The sequence below is a fragment of the Phaseolus vulgaris genome, chromosome 4, assembly GCF_000499845.2.
Source record: "Phaseolus vulgaris cultivar G19833 chromosome 4, P. vulgaris v2.0, whole genome shotgun sequence".
Taxonomy (NCBI): Eukaryota; Viridiplantae; Streptophyta; class Magnoliopsida; order Fabales; family Fabaceae; genus Phaseolus; species Phaseolus vulgaris.
In genome coordinates, this window is record NC_023756.2 from 44,250,345 (window position 1) to 44,272,520 (window position 22,176).

The 22,176-nt window shown below is 30.5% G+C and overlaps 2 protein-coding genes across 3 annotated transcripts in view; both read left to right on the forward strand.

Moving 5' to 3' along the window:
- Positions 1-22,176, forward strand: part of LOC137837863 (cuscuta receptor 1-like) — a 77,963-nt gene that overhangs the window by 29,511 nt on the left and 26,276 nt on the right. The window lies entirely within an intron of this gene.
- LOC137837864 (cuscuta receptor 1-like) lies at positions 1,601-9,665 on the forward strand. Its single transcript, XM_068647020.1, has 10 exons — positions 1,601-1,947; positions 2,027-2,164; positions 2,305-2,463; positions 2,554-2,703; positions 2,790-2,876; positions 4,731-4,886; positions 6,607-6,681; positions 6,855-7,007; positions 7,093-7,245; positions 7,383-9,665. Exons 1-10 carry the CDS (start codon positions 1,605-1,607, stop codon positions 9,542-9,544), a joined length of 3,576 nt encoding a protein of 1,191 aa, XP_068503121.1. The 5' UTR covers positions 1,601-1,604; the 3' UTR covers positions 9,545-9,665.

Below are 22,176 nucleotides of genomic sequence, written 5' to 3' on the forward strand. Positions count from 1 at the left end.
AGAGTTCATGATAACTACCTAGCTCTTGATACCAATTCCGAAGTGGACTTTAAGCCTAACTCAACCCCATAAAACTGGCTCATAAGGTTGAGGTTTGCAACCACTTATATACAATGAAATGTCCTCATCTCTAGTCAATGTGGGATCTCCAACAACTCGTGCGTGGGATAACATATTATGGGTGATCCGATAACGACCCGATAGTGGGTGGCATGATAAGCCCAACAAACACTCACTAGGATAGGATCGAAATGGCTCTGATACCAGTTGTTGGAACTAATTGAAGGAAATAAGAGAAGGCAAAAGGTTGTAGCAACTGATTGAACGTAATTGCACAAAATTGTAAAACTGATCTTATTCATTTTGATTTACTTAATCATATATATAATAAAATTACAATTACTGGAAGCTATAAAATAAAAATACTAACAGGCCTTAAACTGACCATTAATGCAATATAACGGTAAAATAGTTTAAGGGTAATAAAATCTGAATTAATAACCAACATCCGCAAGCGTCCATTTTGTATTTACACCAAAAAGGAAGAATTAATTCTGATTTTCCGAACCATCTATATGCTATGATTTTTCATAAAAATAACTTTACTAGACTTTTTATTAGAGCTTAATCTTTGTTTTTTTTTCTTCCTCTTTATATCTTAACTTCTGGCAAATCCTACACTACATCATTTTTTTTTTATCAAAAGTGTGCAACAACGTGTAATGCTGACAACAATACCATTTAATATATCTATGGAGGAGATGTAAGCAAAATGAGAAATAAAAAATGGTAAACCACAACCTTTTATATTAATATATATATATATATATATATATATATATATATATATATATATATATATATATATATATATATATATATATATATATATACTGAGGCTTTTCTAAGTCGTATTCTAAGTGGTGAAGGATGTCTTAAAGGTTGATGTCAAGTCTTTATTTTATGTGAATTTTCATGTTCAATTAATCAATGATAATGTAATCTATGGATAGTATAATTCTAGCAATGAAATATAATGAAACATTATAATAAATAAATATTTTAATATATAAATTATATTATAATTGAAATTATGATAAATAAATATTATTAAATATAGATTATATTTTGGATTTAATAATTTATATTGACGTAAATTTACCTTTAATTACAACATAATTCTTAAAATATTACTTGAAAGTTATTAAATATAATTTTTTCAAAAATAAAAAATAATTAATTTTTATTTTAATTAAATTATATATTTTTAATTAAAAAATATAATTTAATAAGTATTTTTAATGTATAAATTATATTAAAAATTAAATTTTATAGTAAAATAAAATATTTTATTATTAAAAAAATAGATAAATTTATGATGAGTATTTATGTTGATTTAATCTTAAAAATTAGATGGATATTTAATTTAAAAATAAAACTAAACAGAATAAATAGAAAAATATAAAATGAAAAAATATTAAAATAAATCTGGAGGAATAATAAATTGAATGGTAGATAAGTATGAAGCGTGGTGAATGGGGAATTAAGCGCGTGAAGGAGTTGGCGGTTTCTATTTAAAGGAGGGAAAGCAAATGGTTGATGAGATGAAGATGAAGATGAAGAGTGTGAGACTGTTTTTGCTCTTTTTCCTTTTATTGGAAGCCCTGTGCTGTGAAGGATGTTTGAATGAAGAGAGACAAGCACTGTGGGGCTTAAATTCCCGTTTCCGCAATCTTTTATTATGGGAGGTGGATATACATAAGGATTGCTGTGAATGGGAAGCAGTGCAATGCAACTCCTCCACAGGGAGGGTGGCCGGACTCCAGATCTTCATGCCGTATTCAATCCAACAACAATATATTAATTACTCTGATTTTTCTGTCTTCATAGATTTGAAGAACCTCTCCTTCATAGGTAATATAGTTTTTGGTTGTGTGGGGGGTGAAGGTATGAATCACTCAAACTTTATTTCTATTTACTTACTTCATATTATCTTCTATTTTACATTACTTTACATACTTTCCAGCCTTGCCAAATCTGGAGATCCTTCAGTTCAATAGTCAGCTGGACACTGCTGCCAGCATTGTATCTTGTTTGGATGGCCTTTCATCTCTTAAGTCTCTTTCTTTAGCTCATAACAACTTCAATAAATCTTCATTCCACGGTGAGACTACCTATTACTCTTTCTTATTCTAATAAATCACAATAATCATATTTCTCATTTTATCTTCTTCTCATTTTTTAATAATATATTTTCACATTTTGGTGCTTTCTTTCACAATTTTTTTGTTATACATATATAAGTTTTCGAAACTCTGTCATCAAAGCTGCCTAATCTGGAGGTCCTTCACCTAAGTGGGAATTATTTAACCAATGACATCTTGCCATCCCTCGAGGGATTCACATCTTTGAAGGAACTGAGTTTGTGGGAAACTGGATTGGACTCCGATCTTCACATGGAAGGTACGTATAGAATGTAACTTTTCCATTTCATTAATAAAGAGGAGCAGTGGGAATTTACTTGTTTATTAATGGAGGATATATTCTTTGCAGTTTTATGCTCAAAATTGAAGAATCTTGAGTCCCTTGACTTGTCATATAACAACTTCAACCACATTGATATTGGCTCTGCTCTTAGTGGACTCTCATCCCTCAAGTTCTTATATTTAAGAAACACTGGATTGAGTTGGAGATCAATTTTAAGTATGTGCCATATACAAATCTTCATCCTTTGTTTTTTATTACAAATTATATCGAACTGTCTATAATCGGAAATATTCTATTGATAGATATTTCAAAATTAAGTTCTTTGGAGATCCTTGACTTAAAAGGTAACGGGTTGAATAAGTCTGAGAGTATCTTCTTGCGTATAAAAGGTTAGTTCTGATTTATATTGGATAATATTTTATTTATTCTCCTTCTTCTTCTTTGATGCTTTCAATTTTATTTAAGAGTGAAAGAAGGATTTAAATGGTCAATCAATTTACAAAAGTTGTGACGGAGGAATATCTCTCATCTCTAAGTGGTCTTTCACTTCTCAAATCTCTTCATTTAAACACTTATCAACTAAAAGGAATACTAGATATCAGCCGTTAGTAATTCTATAAAATATGTTTAAAATATTCAAAACAATATTTCTAGATATTATATTCTAATATTTTTAAATTATTAAACGATTTGTTAGAATCAATAATTTAATCTGGAGTCTTAAAAAACTGTACAATCAATTACAAAATCATAATTAATTTCATATTAACATAATTAATATTAAAAATCTCCACAAATTTATATTCTAAAATATTGTAAAAAAAACAACTCGATGTATTACACTTATTTTTTAACTGTCCTGTCATTGTTTCTTTGCCAAGTAATTCTTAGAAAAATTGAAACTCTTTAAAGACTATGATTTTTAGTTTAATTTTTACTAATAAATTACTTTCAAGTTATTTATAAATTCCCACACTAAGAATTTAGATGTTTAAAATCAACTGAAAATTTCTTCCATAAAACTAAGTGAGATTCAGACCACTTATTCTATCTTTGAAAAAACAGCTTTTTTTCAGACCAATATTTTGTTTACTTTATTCAAATTTATTTTACTATTACTAAAAAATGAATCACGCTTTTAAAGTTTTAAAAACATAATACTAATTTAATTAATTTTTATTAATTAGAAATATAATTATTATCAATAGAATATTGAATTATTAAAATATGGTGATAATTAACATATAATTTATAATTAACATATGGTGATAATTTTATAAAATTAAGGACGCCAACTTTTACAAACGAAAGGATCACGTTGTATTTTTAAAAATTTGAGGGACTTGATTAAATATTTTGTAAGAGTTATATTGTTGCACTGATAAATTAAAAAACTTGATTAAACTTTTTATTAACAGATAATTAAATTGAGTAAGTAAATAAATAAGTAAACAAAACTTTTATATTTTACATTTGTCTCTTGTAGATTTGTATGGTATCTTGGATAGTCAAAGATTTGGATCTTTATGTTTTCATTATAAAGTTAAGAGAATATTTTACAGAGTATTACAAATGACAAGAATAAAAGTTTTAGTGATAAAAATAAAGAATGTAATTAACTAATAAATTTAAGACAAAGAATTTTCAAATGATTTAACTAAATAACCATGAGTTTAATTAAAATATATTTATATTATTAAACTTCTAACCTTAATTGCGTAAAAAATATTGAAAAAGATAAGTCTTAGATCGTAGTTTCTTTTGTACTTTCCAAACAGAAAAAATAAATTGTTGAAAAATACTTAACTCGAGTAATGTACAGACTTATGGAAATTGCTTATTATTGGAGATTGAGAAATAAGAAAATCCCGAAAATGATTCTCAATAAAAAAATTTATCATTTAGAAGCTTCAAACAACAAAACACATATATGACCTCAAAAACCATTTAATTTTTATGTTATAATTTAATATTTTAAATTTTAAAATACCATTTTGGTCCTTCGTTTTTAAATTTGAATAAATTTAAAATAGTAGTAATTTTATATTGGAAGATAAGTTTTTAAACTATTTTTTAATTGATTCAAGATGTGAAATTTTTTCTATTAGATCAATTTACATAAAAAATTACAGAATCCAAATTAAATTAAGACAATGAATAGTGGTAATTATATAAAATCACATGAAAATGCATTCTCCATATTCTTAGTGAGTAGTGATGAGTTCAGATGCTTTGTTTATCAGAGAAAGATGAGTTTAAATGGCCCACCAATTTACAAGAGTTATGGTTGAGTTTCAACAGCTTGAGCAACGATTTTGTTTCATCTCTGAGTAACCTTCCACGTCTCCAATCCCTTGATTTAAGTTGCAATCGACTAGAAGGAGCAATAAATATAAGTGGTCAGTATTTTATATATTTTTTTGCTTTATTATAATATTTTAGAATTAAAATTAATTATTCATTTAGTTTGAATAATTGTACAAATTTTATCTTATATTTTATATTCTTAAAATGTGATGAATATATGTTTTATATATAGAAGTTATGCATACAGTTTTATTTCTTAAACTAGTATAGATAAAAGATATTAAGGATTTACGTTTATTAGTACATTTAAGATATATCTATTAATTTATTAGATGATGAAAAGATAATAATAACTAATTATTTATTAAATTTTTTAATTTTTAAAAAATAAAAACAAGCAACTATTTCTCTTAAAATAAATTTAATAAATAATTGATTATTTATTCCCTTTTCATATCATAATTAATAAATATATCTTAAATGCACTAAAAAAACGTAAATTCCCTGTATCTTTTTAACTATACTAATTTAAGAAATTAAACTGTATGCATAACTTCTATATACAAAACATATATCCATCACATTTTGAAATCAAAGATTTCTAAAACAAGAAAATGTAATATATATATATATATATATATATATATATAAATCAAATAAACCATTTTTATGTATAAAGTTTTCATGTTCTGAACCTACCCTAAGAATCCAACTCAACATGAAATAAGTGAATTAATTAATTTTGTTTACCTCTATTTCAGCCTCTAACGGAAGATTTCACAACCAAACTAAGTTAGACCTAACAAAGTTTAACCTAATCGCATTAGATCTTACATACAAGACTAAAATATACCTAATGCTAACAATATTAAAAAAGAAATATAGTTTTGAAATTTGGGATCTGAAAGAAAAAATCTCACTCTAAAACAAAATCTAATTGGATAACATTATTATAATCTCTATTATGTTCTATAAGGGGGCTTTTAATTAAAAACATTTGAATAATTGGGTTAGAAATTTAGAGGAAAGATAAAAAGAATGTGAGAAAAAATTGTTCAAAGAATAAAGTTAGTTGACAAAATTATATATTGAACATAATTAGAATTGTAATCTTTATTTTTTTTAAACCATATCCAAAAAAGGATCTTACAATCAATATATAAAATAATTACTCTTATTTATTAAGTTTAATACAATGCCAATATAAGAAAATCTATTTAATCAATCAAATAATAAAATATCATTGATAATTTGATTTTTAAGATAATTAATATTTCAAAAGTCCATAAATTACAACACAACCATTTGTATTATAAAACAAAGTATTGCACTCTTATATATACTATTACTTAATATATATTATAAAACATATTTATGGATGACAAAAATCATTAAAAATCCAAAAGAATTTATGAGTAAACTCAAAATTATGGATAGATTTTAAAAATATAGTCCACAGTTTAAAATTTAAAAGATAAATAATCCAAATATACTTCAAATAAAGTTAAAATACGATCTGAATAAATAAGTATTGTAAATGTGTTTTTAGTAGTTATTTCTTTGTTTGTTTATTAAATACTGGAAATTATTTCTGCATATCATTTCTGTTTTTTTTTTAAAATTTGGTGTAAGTGGAACTGTGAGAGTTTAATTAACATTAACAAAGTTAACTTTTAGAGGTTCAACATAATAGTTTTTGGAAGAAAAAAAAACTTTTGATTATTTAAAAGTAAACTAGTTTTCTAACGCTTCTACTAGTAAAATAATTGAATGTTAATTGATTTTGATTAATTTTTAATTTTTCTCTTGTAGGATTATCAACTTTGTCCAATTTGACGAATCTTTATCTAGGCCATAATAATATCCATTATTTTGTGGCCGATCAAGGTATTTAAGAAAATTAAAATTAGAAAAGGGGAAGAAAAAATATATTAGATAAATTCAGACACGTTGATTCCATTATTTCGTTGAAGTTCCATAAAATATATTTACTCTATCCCATTTAGCATAATTAAAGTTTATTTACATTTTTTAGTTAATTAAAGTTGCATATCTTTCAGACTCAGAAAGAGTAAGTAGATTGGAAGTCCTTCATTTAGATGGAAATATGATAGATGGAAAAAAGTTAAGGGAGTCATTGCGAGCTTTATCATCATCCATTAAGGAGCTTCATATGTCTTACAATAAATTTACAGGAACAGTTTTAGCTGAAGGTAAATAATATATATTATTTTTATAAGGTAAATTAATTTTGTCGTTCTTACATTAAGATTCTTATAAATTTTTTTTCTATTGCAGATTTTCACGATTTAAGTAAGCTAGAACTTTTGACATTGAACGGAAATAATAACATTGAGAGTGAATTTTTCAAAAGTATTGGGAATTTGACTTCCTTGAGAGTACTGTCTCTTTCATATTGTCAGATAAATGACGCCCTTCCTGCTGCTACTGGTAATTATATTATTATTAATGTTATTCATAACATGTATGTTTTATATAATTTTTTCTTAATTTTGTTAAAATCTTTATATCCTTCTTGTTATAACACTTGCAATATGTTTTCTTTTTTCTTCAAATTTTTCATTCAGATTGGTTTAAGCTGAAGAAGTTGGAAGAGTTAAATCTAATACAAAATGGATTTGAAGGATTTCTTCCCAAATCTTTCATTAACATGACATCTCTTCAGATGTTGGATCTTTCTCAAAATCACTTCATGGGAAAGTTTGATTCTAACATTGCAACCCTTACATCACTGGAACATTTTGATTTTACAGAAAACCAATTTGAAGTGCCTGTTTCATTTACACCATTTGCCAATCATTCACACCTTAAGTTTGTCTATGGTAAAGGCAACAAAGTCAAATTGGACTCTCAACACAGTTTGCAAACTTGGATTCCAAAATTTCAGTTAGTGAGGCTTAGCTTGTCTTCAACCATTGAGACTAGTTCTTTCCAGCTTCCCAAATTTCTTCTTTATCAAAAATATCTAACTAGTCTAGATTTTAGTGGTTTGAATTTGGAAGGAGGGTTTCCTCATTGGTTGTTAGAAAACAACACAAAGTTGATTGAAGTTGTTTTTAGATATTGTTCTTTGAATGGTACTATGCAAATACCATTGCATCCCTCTCTTGAGTTACAGAGTATTGATGTGTCTAGCAATACCATAACTGGTGAAATCCCAAGCGAGAACATCAGTTTTATTTATCCAAATTTGAGATATTTAGACATGTCTAGAAACCACATCCAAGGTTCAATTTCTCGTGAGTTTGGCCGACTGAATTTGTGTTTGTTGGATCTTTCAGACAACCAATTGTCAGGAAAAATATCAGAGGACATATTCGAAGCTTGGCACCAACTTGATTTCTTGAAACTTTCAAATAATAAGTTGGAGGGACCCATTTTTACAATACCCACTAATTTGAGGTCTTTATTCTTGAATGATAACAACTTTAGTGGTAGACTTCCCAGGAACATTTTTAACACATCCATCGTCTCATTGGATGTAAGCAATAATCATTTGGTAGGAAAGGTTACAAGCCTTCTGAATAATTCATCAGGATTATTGGAACTTCGTATGTCCAATAACCACTTTGAAGGATTCATTCCATTAGAATTAATACAACTTGAAAATCTAAAATATTTAGATCTCTCCCAAAATAATTTTTCTGGTCTTGTACCATCATTTATAAATTCTTCTGTGAAATTTATCCATTTAAGCAATAATCATTTAGCAGGATTGTCCAAAAAAATGTTCACTGAAAACTCTCCTATAGTGATGTTGGACCTTAGTTACAACAAAATATCTGGTGGCATTCAGGATATGATTCAAGATCTCAATTATTCAAAGTTGAATTTTCTCCTTTTAAAAGGTAATCACATTACTGGGGATATACCTAAGCAATTATGTCAGTTGATAAAGTTAACCATGCTAGATCTCTCAGACAATAAACTTTTGGGAGAAATTCCTCATTGCTTGGGGACAATGCCTTTTGATAATAACAACCTTGATCCATTCTTAAAAGCATCCAAGGGATATTTTGTTGAAGAACATAGTCTAAGACCATCACAATCAGAGCATAAGAAAGAGAAAGCAAGTTTCACTTCGAAGAAAAGAATTGATACGTACACGGGAAGCATCCTTGCTTATATGTCTGGAATTGACTTATCCAATAATAAATTGAAGGGGAATATTCCTTATGAGCTTGGAAACTTGACAAAAATCCAAGCATTGAACTTGTCTCATAATGATTTGATTGGACAAATTCCAGATTCCTTCTCGAAGTTGGTGCAAGCAGAGAGTTTAGATCTTTCTTTTAATAAGTTGAGTGGTGAAATTCCTTCTAAACTCAATATTCTAACCTCACTTGAAGTATTAAGTGTGGCACACAACAACTTATCAGGCCCAATACCTGAATGGACAAATCAATTTGCCACATTTGATAAGAGTAGCTATGAGGGTAACCCATTTCTTTGTGGACCTCCATTACCAAAGAGTTGTCATCCAGCTCCTATAGTTATTCCAAATGACTTGCATTATGACAAAGACAATGATAGGTTGGTAGATATGTATGTCTTTTATGTGAGCTTTATTGTATCATACATGTTAGCATTGTTAACAACTGCAGCAACTCTATACATCAATCCTTCCTGGAGACAAGCATGGTTTGACTACATGGAATTTGTCATTTTAAATTGTTACTACTTTATCGTTGACAATTTTTATAGGTTTTGTAATACTAAAAATATGTAACATGTATATTGCATCTTAGGATGTTTATTTCATTGTTTCCTTTTAATAGTGATTTAATAAAAAAAAAAAAGTCATGCATGTGTGGCTTAATATAATAAAATGAAATCTATTTTGTATTAAATTGTTGTTAAGGATTTTTTTAGTCTTTTAAATTCTTCATTATACTGTGAGAGAATGTAGATAAGATATTTTTATATCACATTAATTAATAATAAGGCTTCATATGTTTTTAGTACTTATAAAACAGGTTAACTTGGTTGAGGTGAAAAAATTTGTGACCAAATTTGTAGTCTTTATTAATTCATGATATTTTATTTTAGTATTTAAATCTTATTTTTAGTATCTATGTCATAGAATCTGAACGAGACAAAGTTATGATTTAATAAAAATTAAAAGTGATTAATTTTTTATTTAATAGTAAGAACTTGCTAACAGAAAATTATGGAAACTAAAAGTTTTAGTGAAATGTAGTAGAAATTAAAACAATTACTCTATTTAAAAGAACACTTGAATCCCTTAATAATAATTTAAAATCATGATTCACTTAAAATTTTATACGATTTATTTTTCACACGCATTATTTTACACACGCATTATTTTTTACCCACCACCCATTTGTATGTTACAGTAAAAAAATTATTAAATATAATTAATTTAATATATTACAAAAAAAATTATGAAATATAAATAATTTTAGAGAAAAAAAATTAATTAAATAAATTAGATACTATTTTAGATATTAAAAAATTATTAGTATTTAAATTAATTTTTTTATTAATAAATAATTTCTAAATTAATATTTAATTAATTATCAAAGTTTTAGTTATCAACTTAAGAATCTAAATAATTGGTTAAAAAAAATATGTAACTAGTTAGATGCCAATTTAACAACTATTTATAAATAACAACAACTAAATTAAATACAAAAAAAAAATTAGTCTCGACAATGTTAGAAAAGATGGCTTTAAACTGAATTGTTTAAAGGGCTTTTCGCAAACTTTTCAAAGCTAGAATGAACTTATTTCAGAAACCAATTGATTCAACAATTCAGTTAGCCAAAACAGCAAGCAAAACTGTAATACTAGAAAAAACAATCGGTTGTTTCTTCGAAACAATCGGTTGTTTCTTCGAAACAATCGGTTGTTTATACCAGCAAACAACAAACAAACTGAAATTAAAGAGTTAGGGATAGAAAGATTGTATACAGTTGTTTATACTGGTTCACTCCAAACTAGAGCTACATCCAGTCTTCTCAGAAACCCTGAGGATATCCACTAAGCAACCACACCTTGATCACTTACACCACAACCAAGAGAATGACCTTGAACACCTCAAGAAACACACTCTCCTTGGCCAACACTAAGATTGCTGATCTTGAACACCTCAAGAACACACAACCAATCTCAGCAAAACAAACAAACGAATTGTTTAGCAGTTTACAAAGATTACACTTGTTACATATCAAAATCTGAAATCAATACAAGTAGAATCCTATTTAGCACCTTGATCAATCTCAAAACTCTTTAGCAATCTCAGAACTCTTTGAAAAACTCTTAGATCAAAACTTTGTTTCAAGATTCTTTATACATCAAAAACAATTTTTCAGAATATATCTAAGAATATAGTTTGTTATCAAATCTTAACAAACTCTTAATTGCATTTAAAATAGATTGGTCAAAGCATTTAATGACTGGACCGTATTCAGTTAAAGCATTTAAAGCTCAGTCAAAGAAAATAGCTTTTCTGTTATGGTTTCAAAACAAACAATCGATTGTTTCCTCGAATCAATCGGCTGTTTTGTTACTTAACAAAATTCACCATTCAAAAACAGTTTTCAAACTTTCTCAAAACACTTAAGTGTAAACAATCGGTTGTTTCAACTTAGTTTAAAAAACATTTTGCTTTGTTAAAATTGAGATGCTAATTGCTTTGAGATTTAATCTAAGGGTTGATTACAACATTAAACTACCCCAGAACAAGGCTTAGACCAGCACAGCAGCATCAAGCAAAGCAGAGGCTTCATCATCCTTCAAAGGATTTGGATTCTTCAAAACATTGAACACCACTTGGTTCAACAATCTCCCCCTATTTGATGAAGACAAATCCCTGATTCTTGTGTTGTTCTTGCAATAGAACTTTGAGCAATGCATTGAACTTCTGATATTTTGTTAGCATACAGATAAACAATTAAAGCTTAAAACATCTAATATCAGAACCAAAAACATCACCCAAACTGTTTTTAACAATATGAAAAACAGAAACTTAAAACAAATTGGAAACACAGCATATATCTCCCCCTATTTGTCTTCACAAATAGACAAAGATAAGAGATAAAATAAGACATTGTTCCCATTACATCAGAATAATCCAGCAACAACAGAAGAAAAGAAATTTTAAAACCAGAAAAGAGAACAGCCAAAAACAATCGATTGTTTTGATGACCAATCGGTTGTTTTTCTTTCAATCTTCTTCATCAGCAAACTGAAGATCAAAGATTTGATTCTGGACAGCTTCAATTTGTTCATCCAGAGTCATAAACCTTGCATCCATGTTGTCAAACCTTGTGTCAATCCTCTGAAAGTTGCTAACACACAGATCATGAAGGCTTCTTTGATTTTCTGCAAAGCTATCTAGCCTCTCCATCATTTCTCTTTCAAAAGATGACATGGTTGACATTCTTTCTCTTTGATATCCATTAGCAGCACTAGGCCCTGCATCTTGAAAATCTCCAGCTGGATCTTCATGTTGAACATCCATGTCAGCAGGTTCATCTTGTTCAAGATGAGCAGCACCACTAGATGATGCACCATGATCACCATCCTTACTTATCCACTTTCCACCTACTTTTGTAAAGCCCATCTTGTTGAGTGATCCATTGTTCAACTCTTGAGTTGACTTGACCAGCTCAGAAGTTTCATCTTCAAGATTAACTTCAAAATAGAGTAGAAACTTAGATATTAAAACAGCATAGGGATAGTGGTAATCGCCTAACCTCATGGCTTTTTGCATATGTTCTTTGATTATGTGAATCCAATTGATCTTCACTTTCTTGGGGATGCATAAGATATAAACCATATCTTCTTCAGTCAACACAGAGTGGTTACTCCCCCTTGGAGTTAGGATCCAAGTTACAATGAGAGCAAGCAACCTCTCATCAAGCTTCAAGCCTCCAACCGAGCAAGTGCTAACTTGAGATTGATTGTTCTTCAAGCAACTTTTGTAGAACTGGATTTTGTTGAAATCTTCTACGACACCAAGGTTTCCTTTATTGATTCTTAATCCAGAGAACTTAAGCCCAGCTACAGCAGCCCAAACCTCATGGGTTATCTCCATCTCCACACCTTTCACATGAGAGACTAAGTTGTTTTCCTCAAACTTCAAGTTGGTGTAGAAAACCCTCACCAAATCTGGATATATGTTCCCTTTGAGCTCCATAAACTTTCTGAGTGATTGGTCTTTGAGAAGCCTCCTCACATTGTCAAGCTTTTGACTTTTTAGCCAGTTAAAGCACACAACCTTGGGGTTGTTTATCTTCTTGACACTTGTTTCATATCTATACTTCTCAATGAGATCGGTGTCACTAGAAAACCAGCTTTCAAGCCTTCCTTCAGACCTTACAACTCTGGTTTTGACTCTTTTAGCGGTGGGAGGGGTTGATTTCATGACAGCAGAGACGAAAACTCACTTCACGGAAAATTTTCAAGAGATGGTGCAAGAGATATTGCAAGAGATGTTGCAATTGGTTGTTCTTGATGAAAGAAATTTGCACCTGATTTTATAGTAGAAAGAGAATCAATTTGAATTTAATTTCATTCAATGGGTACCTGATTTTCAGAGAGAGGACTTGACTCAGTTCTGCACTGAAAATGTCAGAAAAAGCTGAAAATCACATGGTCTTCACATGTGATCTTTGACTAGTCATTAAGGCTCTTGAATTTTCAAGATTTTGGAATATATTCCTTTATGACTGTTGTGACTTCTTTCTGAACGTGATCAGCTTCCAACACAGATCCTTTGACCAAGATTCTCCCTTAGAAAAATATATGCAACGGCTAGAAATTTAAAAGGCAGTTAAATCAATTTCTTCACAGTGCTGTCAGACTCAAAACAATCAGTTGTTTCGAAGAAACAATCGGTTGTTTTTCTGCAGCAGTTAAAAACTTGATTTTGTAATTTTTAACCATAAACAGAGATAAATTAAAGCATATGACATTGATTAAAAGACAATTAATCATAAGAAAGAACTTTGAAACAGAAAATGAGAACAAATAAAAGGAAGGTCTTATCCTTGTGTTGTTTCTTCAATGAGCCAATTGCTTGTTGATCAAGAAATCTTCTTTTCACTGTTTTGACCTTTTGCATAGCAATGATTCAGCTTCAATGACTGCCTTTTTCTTCAACAGCTTGATCAGATGGCTCAATTCTTCCTTTTCTCTTCATTTTTTCTGCATAATCAAATTCAAGTTGCAAGATTTGGTCCCCTTACAAATTTGGGTCCACTTGGCTTTTCTTTGTTGTTAGAAACATCACATCCCTTAGGAATCCATTTCATAAAACCTTTAGGAACACAATATTTTCTAATTTTGCAGAATCTAACAGAGTGGCATTTCTTCATGCAGTAAAAGCATGTAACAACCAGTTGTTTCATCTTAACAATTGGTTGTTTTTCTGATTTTCTCAAAAAGCTTTTTGAAAACCTATCTTGCTTGTTCTGTGGATTGAAGCCTAAACCAACCTTTCCAAAAACACAGCTTTGAGATACTAGGACATTCTCAAAGTTTGACTTTCCTTTTGAAAGCTTGTCCACAGTTTCAACAAGATAGTGAACCTTTTTCTCAAGATTTTCACAATTTGTGCAATTGAGAGTATCACACTTGCAAGAGGCATTTTTGAAATTATTTCCAATTTTTCAAAATCACTTTTTGCTTTTCTCAGTTCCTCTTCAAGTGATTTAACTTACTTTTCAAGCCCATTGTTAAGATCTTTGAATCGGTTGTTTGAAAGAACCAATCTATTAGCTTCATCATGTGTTTCTTGAAAAGCTTCAAGCAATTCACTATAGTTTTGTTCATTTAAGGAAGCACATGAACTTACCTCACTTGAACTGCAGGAATCATCATCATCATCCTCAGCAACTAAGCATATGTTGGCTTTTTCATCTTCACTTGATGAAGAACTTGATGATGACACTTCATTTTCATCCCAAGCTATGTAAGCTCTTTTTGTCTTGCCTTTCTTCTCCTTGTAGCTTGTCTTTTTCTCTTTGCTCTTGTTGGGACAATCAGCCTTTATGTGACCTTGCTCACCACAACCAAAACAAGTATAGTTATTTGAATTAAATTCATTGGGTTTCTTGTTTCCATACCTATCCTTGTTGTTGTCTTTGTTGCAGTTTCTCTTTAGGAATTTGCTGAATTTTCTTGACAGCAAACTAAGATTTTCCTCATCACTATCATCACTTGAATCTTGCTTTTCCTTATGTTTGGATGCTTTCAAGGCTATGCTCCTTGTGTGCTTATCTTCACTTTCTTGAACATTGAGTCTATTCATCTCTAGCTCATGTTCCCTAAGCTTTCCAAACAAAGAGGCAACACTTAATGATGTTAGATCTTTAGATTCAGAAATAGCAGTTACCTTTGGTTGCCATGCTCTATCAAGACATTTCAAGATCTTGATGTTCAGCTCTTCTTTATCAAACGTCTTGTCTAGGCTCATAAGGTGATTGATGATGTGTGTAAACCTTTTCTGCACTTCAGCTATGGTTTCACCTTTAAGCATTCTAAACATCTCATACTCTTGGATGAGAGCATGCTTTCTAGCACTTTTCACCTCATTTGTTCCTACATGAGTGACTTCCAAAGTATCCCACATCTCTTTTGATGATTTGCATTGTGAGACCCTGAAAAACTCATCAGAATTTAAAAGCAGAGGTTATAATATTTTTGGCAATGCAATCGAATTTGGCCTTTTTACTTTCTGCATCAGTCCATTGAGACCATGGCTTCTCAATGACAGAACCATCTTTTTCAAACTTTGGGATAAAAGGGTCATTTTCAATTGCATCCCAAATTCCTTTGTCAAGAGATTCCATAAATATTTTCATTCTAACTTTCCAAAACTGGTAATTCAAATCACAAAACAAGGGTGGTCTGTTTATTGAGGCACCTTCCCCAAACGGTAGTCTATCAGCCATTTTGAAAGATTTTAGGATCAACTTGAATGACTTACAAGAACCAAGCTCTTGATGCCAATTGTTAGAAAAGATGGCTTTAAACTAGAGGGGGAGTGAATTGTTTAAAGGGGGTTTCGCAAACTTTTCAAAGCCAGAATGAACTTATTTCAGAAACCAATTGATTCAGCAATTCAGTTAGCCAAAACAGCAAGCAAAACTGTAATACTAGAAAAAAACAATCGGTTGTTTCTTCGAAACAATCGGTTGTTTATACCAGCAAACAACAAACAAACTAAAATTAAAGAGTTAGGGATAAAAAGATTGTACACAGTTGTTTATACTAGTTCACTCCAAACTAGAGCTACATCCAGTCTTCTCAGAAACCCTAAGGATATCCACTAAGCAACCACACCTTGATCACTTACACCACAACCAAGAGAATGACCTTGAACACCTCAAGAAACACACTCTCCTTGGCCAACACTAAGATTGCTGATCTTGAACACCTCAAGAACACACAACCAATCTCAGCAAAACACACACACAAATTGTTCAGTAGTTTACAAAGATTACACTTGTTACAGATGAAAATATGAAATCAATACAAGTAGAATCCTATTCAGCACCTTGATCAATCTAAAAACTCTTTAGCAATCTCAGAACTCTTTGAAAAACTCTTAGATCAAAACTTTGTTTCAAGATTCTTTATACATCAAAAACAGTTTTTCAGAATATATCTAAGAATATAGTTTGTTATCAAATCTTAACAAACTCTTAATTGCATTTAAAATAGATTGGTCAAAGCATTTAATGACTGGACCGTATTTAGTTAAAGCATTTAAAGCTCAGTCAAAGAAAACAACTTTTCTGTTATGGTTTCAAAACAAACAATCGATTGTTTCCTCGAATCAATCGGTTGTTTTGTTACTTAAGAAAATTCACCATTCAAAAACAGTTTTCAAACTTTCTCAAAACACCTAAGTGTAAACAATCGGTTGTTTCAACTTAGTTTAAAAAACATTTTGCTTTGTTAAAATTGAGATGCTAATTGCTTTGAGATTTAATCTAAGGGTTGATTACAACATTAAATTACCCCAGAACAAGGCTTAGACCAGCACAGCAGCATCAAGCAAAGCAGAGGATTCATCATCCTTCAAAGGATTTGGATTCTTCAAAACATTGAACACCACTTGGTTCAACAAACAATAGTATCTAATTTAGTTAATATAATTAATTTTTTTTGTCTCTAAACCTAGTTTGTATTTAATGATTAATGTTACTTTATGATTTCACAGAAGTATATTACTACTCTATGAACATAAACTATATATTTTTCTCATAACTGGGGATGCTAAGGAATTCAGTTGTTGTTATACAAGCCAAGGGCTCAGGGTTACATTCAGTTACGACTCCTATTGATAATCATCATGTGGGGGTCTCTGCTCCTGTGGCTTTACCATCTTTGTTGCGTCCTACCTATCCTCGAAAGGCTAAATCACCTGCAGATTCTAAAGCACCAATTAATAGTCCAATTGATGGTCATCATGTGGAGGTCTCTCCTATTGTGACTGTACCATCTCTGTCGCCTCATACCACCCCTTGGAAGGCTAAATCTCTTGGGGATGTTAAAGCACCATCGTTGGTCCTGCAAAATCAATTTTCCTCTTTTGGTGGTTTGGAAACTACAAATGTTATTTCAAAATTTTGGGTTGATCCAAATGAGATGGAGGAGGATGTTAGTGATACTGGGGAGGAAATAGTTTGCATTAAGAGAAAAAACAGGGAGACCACCTAGGCGACTGGTAAATAAATAAAAAAACTGCTTAGGCAGTTCTATCTACAACGTCGCAATGAAGGTCTCTTAATTTTTCTGGAATGTTAGAGGACTAGGAAACCACAAAAATGTGGACATGTTGATTAGTTTACTTAAACTACATAAACCCCTCCTTGTTTTTCTTGTTGAACCTATGATGTTGTATACTGATTCTTTCGGCGTCCTTTTCAAATCTGTTAATATGCATTTGGTGGCTACGTCTCCTCTTGTTAATAAAGTGTCTAAACCTTGGTGTTTGTTGGTTCCTAATCTTGTCCAAAATTTCTTAGTCAATGATCAATTTATTTTTGTAACTTGTCTTCTACATGATAAATGTAGGGATGACAAAGCGGGATGGCTCGTGCGGGCCGACCCACAGCCCGCTGGTAAAAAACGTGAGGCAGACTGACTTTTTCAACCCGCTAACCCACATTAGCCCGCAACCCGCGCGGGCCAGCAGCGGGGCGGGGCGGGATGACCCGCTAACCCGCAAGAAAAAAAAATTGGCACTTAGCAGCAACAAGGGAACGTAATTATGTTTTCACAAAATTTCAAAGAAAGAAGCACAACACAATCACGTCAATAATGTTTATGTGTAATGTTTTTGAATTAATGTTTATGTTTATGTTTAATGTTTTGGAAGTGGAATAATAGTGATATTTGATATTTATCTTAATGTTTAATGTTTTGATGTTTGACTATGTTTGAAAAGGAAGAAAAATAATTTAGGTTTGATAGTAACAAATATATAGGTTTAATTTGATAATTTTTTAAGAACAAAATGTAAAAAAAAAAAATATTTAATTTAAAAAAAAAAGAAAAAAGAACGCGGGCTGGCCCACAAACCCGCGGGCCAGCTCTTATGCAGGGCTGGTTGAGAATTCTAGCCCGTAATAACTTTGTGGGGTGGGCCAACCCAACCCGCATTTTTGTGGGCCAAGCGCGGGGCGGGCTGGCCCGCTTTGCCAACCCTAGATAAATGTTTTAGCTTTGCAGGTGTTTATGTTGCTACCTCATACTTGGCTAGATGGTTTTTGTGGATGGATTTTAGTTTCTTCACAAGGTCGTGGTGTATTCTGGGAGATTTTAATATTGTGCTCTCGACGGATGACTGTAAAGGGGTGGCTCTTAATCAGGTTTCCTGTAATGAATTTCTTAATGGGATTAATATTAATGATCTTTCTTGTATGCTTTTTTACTGGATCTTGTTATACTTGGTGTAATGGAAGGAGAGGGTTGCATAGAATTCATAGAAGATTGAATTGGGCTTTATGTAATTAAGTGTGTCTAGATGAATGGGACTCTTGTAGTTATCAAGTTCTCGTTAAAAATTGTTTTGATCATCCTCCTATTCTTGCAATAATTCGTTGAGGAATATTAGCAATTTTCGTTTCTTTTCTATGTGACTTCAGAACACTTCATGTCTGAAGCTTATTCATGATTCTTGGGCTAATAAGGTTGTTGGTTGACCTATGTTTATTTTGCAACATAAGTTAAAAAGGTTGAAAATTGACCTCCGAGATTGGAATAAAAATTCTTTTGGTAATGTTCACAATGCAGTTCTTCTTAAGCAGGGTCTCCTCCTTGGTATTCAACAAAACTTAGAGACTGTTAGTTTGTCTAATATTGTTGGGCTTCTCTGTCAAGAAAAGATTGTTAAGGAGGAGCTTAACCATGCTCTTCACTGTCAATATTTGTTTAGGAAAGAAAGGGCTAAGATGTTATGATTCGAAGATGGAGATCGAAATACTGCTTTTTTCCATGTTGTGGTCAAAAGGACAAATAATTTTAGTGGGATTCATCGTCTATGGATTGATAATGAGGTTACTCGAGATCCTAAACTCATTGAGGATCATATTTTGGACTTTTATAAAAGTCTTTATGTTGAGTCTATTTCTAATGTTCTGGATACAAGTAATATGCTTGGAACTTTGCTTATAGCAACAAGCCTTGGTCTTTGCTCTTGAAAGCTAGGGTTCTTAAATCAAAATACGGGTTTAGAATGGTGTATAGATCCTCATCTCTTTGGCCTAAAATTAAGCAGTTTTATTCTACTATATTTGATTATACTTCTTGGACTGTTGGTACATGTTCTTTTATTAATTTCTGGAATGATAAATGATGTTAAACTACTTCTTTAGCAAATATTGCAGGGTTATCTGATGGTACTAGCATTCCGGATACAGTGTCTCAGTTTTGGACAAGTTGTCATTAGAATATTTCATATCTTTACAGCAGATGCCTCATTTTTTTAATCATATCATGGTTAGGGAGGAACAAGATATTCCTAATTGGATTCTAGATGACTCTGGTCGTTTAACTCTTAAATCGGTTATGACTTTTATCTTGGAACCAGGAGTTCCATGTGGTTAGGGTAAATTCATTTGGTCTTCATCTATTTCGGCTTCCAAAACTATAATACTCTTGAAAGTTTTTCATGGGCGGCTTCCTACAGATCAACATATTCAAAATAAAGGTTTGCATATATGTTCTATGTTTACGCTTTGTGAAGAGCATGAGGAATCTATCCAACATTTATTTTTTAATGTTCTAATGCTTTGAATATTTGGAGTTGGGTTCGACAGATTTTTCCTACTTCTTATTTCTCTAATAAAGATGATCTTCTTTCTTTTAATCAAAGCGAATGTAGTCCTTTGGTTAAATTGACTAAGCTTGTTGTGAAAACTTTTTCTATTTGGATGATAAGGCATATAAAGAATTATGCTAGACTTTAGGATAAGATTGAGTTATTTCGATTATTAAAGATTTAACTTGTCTAGTGGGAAATTCGTCTAAAGCTTCAATGAAGAATGATATGTTGGATTTCAAAGTGATTAAGTTTTTTGGTATTAATACTCGTAGTGATAAAGTTCTTTGTCATCTTCCTGTTAGATGGGATTTTCTTTCACCAGGCTGAGTTAAAATTAACATTGATGGAATGTGGAGGTATTTTCCATGGGAGTATAGGGGAGTTTATTTGTGCTTTCTCTGCATTTTTTGAAGTTCAGACTTTTGTGGATGCTAAGTTTTATGGAGTTATACATGTTATGGAGGAAGCTTAAAAGATAGGGCTTACTAATGTGTCTGGCTTGAATGTGATTATGCGTTGGTTTATGTTGTGTTTACTGCTAGGACTAATGTTCCGTGAATGCTTCGTAATCAATGAAATACTTGTCTTAATTACTGTGAAGAATAAAAAATACAGTGTAACTGGTGCCGAACACGATCTAAATATGACTCTACTTAGCTAACATAATCCATGTCCGTAAGGTAAACAAAATACATGAGAAGACCTATAGAAAAAAAAAACAGAATATATAAAAAAAGAAAACATAACCCTGCAGGATCTTCGTAAACAAAACTTCAATAACAGACTGACAGGTACACTACATCTATCTATTATGATAGGTTTTATTGTTTATTTTCACTAGAGATAATTTTTAAGAAAAATCATACTGTGAAAACATAAGTTAAGCTTAAATTAATTTATCATTTTGGTTTCTAAATTTTCTTTTTTATTTTAGACTTTATAAAAGAAATTTTACTGTTTTAATTTGATCTCTATGGTTAGAGTATCTCATTACATAAGACATAATACTAACTCATTAAAACACACATGACATAATATATTATGGTAACTTAATATTTAATATGACACCTATAAAAAGGATTTTGAATGTAAAATTAGTAACAAATGTGTCTCATCAAGTTACGTTCTTTGATTTTCTCTTTTTTTTAGTATATATTAAAAAGTTGTTAAAATAATAATCAAAATTTATAGTAATAATATAATAATAAAGAAAAATATTTTATTATTTTAATTGGTGTATATATTTCATTTTTAAAAAAATATTTTTAACTGTGACTTTGTTTTACATAAAAGAATTTATTATTTACATAAATACATTCAATATCTCATTGTCAGAATCATCAATCTTTATATAAACAAATCATTTTTATTTTTTTAATAAAAAAAGGTGAATAAAAAATTATGTATTATTCCAACACTTCATAGATTCTAAAAAAAGTGTTTTAAAAAATAATTTATTATTAAAATAAAAATTAACATTAAATTATAATTTTTTAAAATAATATATAATGCACATTTTTCATTTTGAATATATATTTCATATTTATAGTTATCCTTAATTATATTTTCAAGCCTAAAATAAAACCATCTTAGACATAAAACATCATATATTTTGGAATCTCTTTTCAAAAATAGAAATTAAAAGCCAAAGTTAGCTTAAGATGCATGGTTTGAAAGCCTATGATGTTTATATTAAAATGGTGGCTAATTTTCTTCTTCCTTTTATATAAAAAGCTTTCATGATAGGTATCACTATGCTACTTGACATCTCAATTATACTGATACCTCAAGTAACAATAATCATTTGTCATCACATGAAAAACATATTATTAAAAAAAAATAATAAAAAAAATACAAAAATATGGGGGAACTAGACGAAAACTCATATGTTAACAAAAACGATACATAGGTAGGGGTGGCAAAGCGGACCGACCCGCCCCGAACAGGCCCGCCCCACTTAGGCCCGCAAAAATGCAGACCGGGTTGGCCCGCCCCGCATACAAAATACAGACTGGTTTTCATGACCCGCCCCGCATGCAGGTTGGGTCGTGGGCTTG

Coding starts and splice junctions, on each gene's coding strand:
- LOC137837864 (XM_068647020.1), top strand. CDS start 1,605: ATGAAGATGAAGATGAAGAGTGTGAGACTGTTTTTGCTCTTTTTCCTT. Junction 1,948..2,026: donor TGGTTGTGTGGGGGGTGAAG/GTATGAATCACT, acceptor CATACTTTCCAG/CCTTGCCAAATCTGGAGATC. Junction 2,165..2,304: donor CAATAAATCTTCATTCCACG/GTGAGACTACCT, acceptor TACATATATAAG/TTTTCGAAACTCTGTCATCA.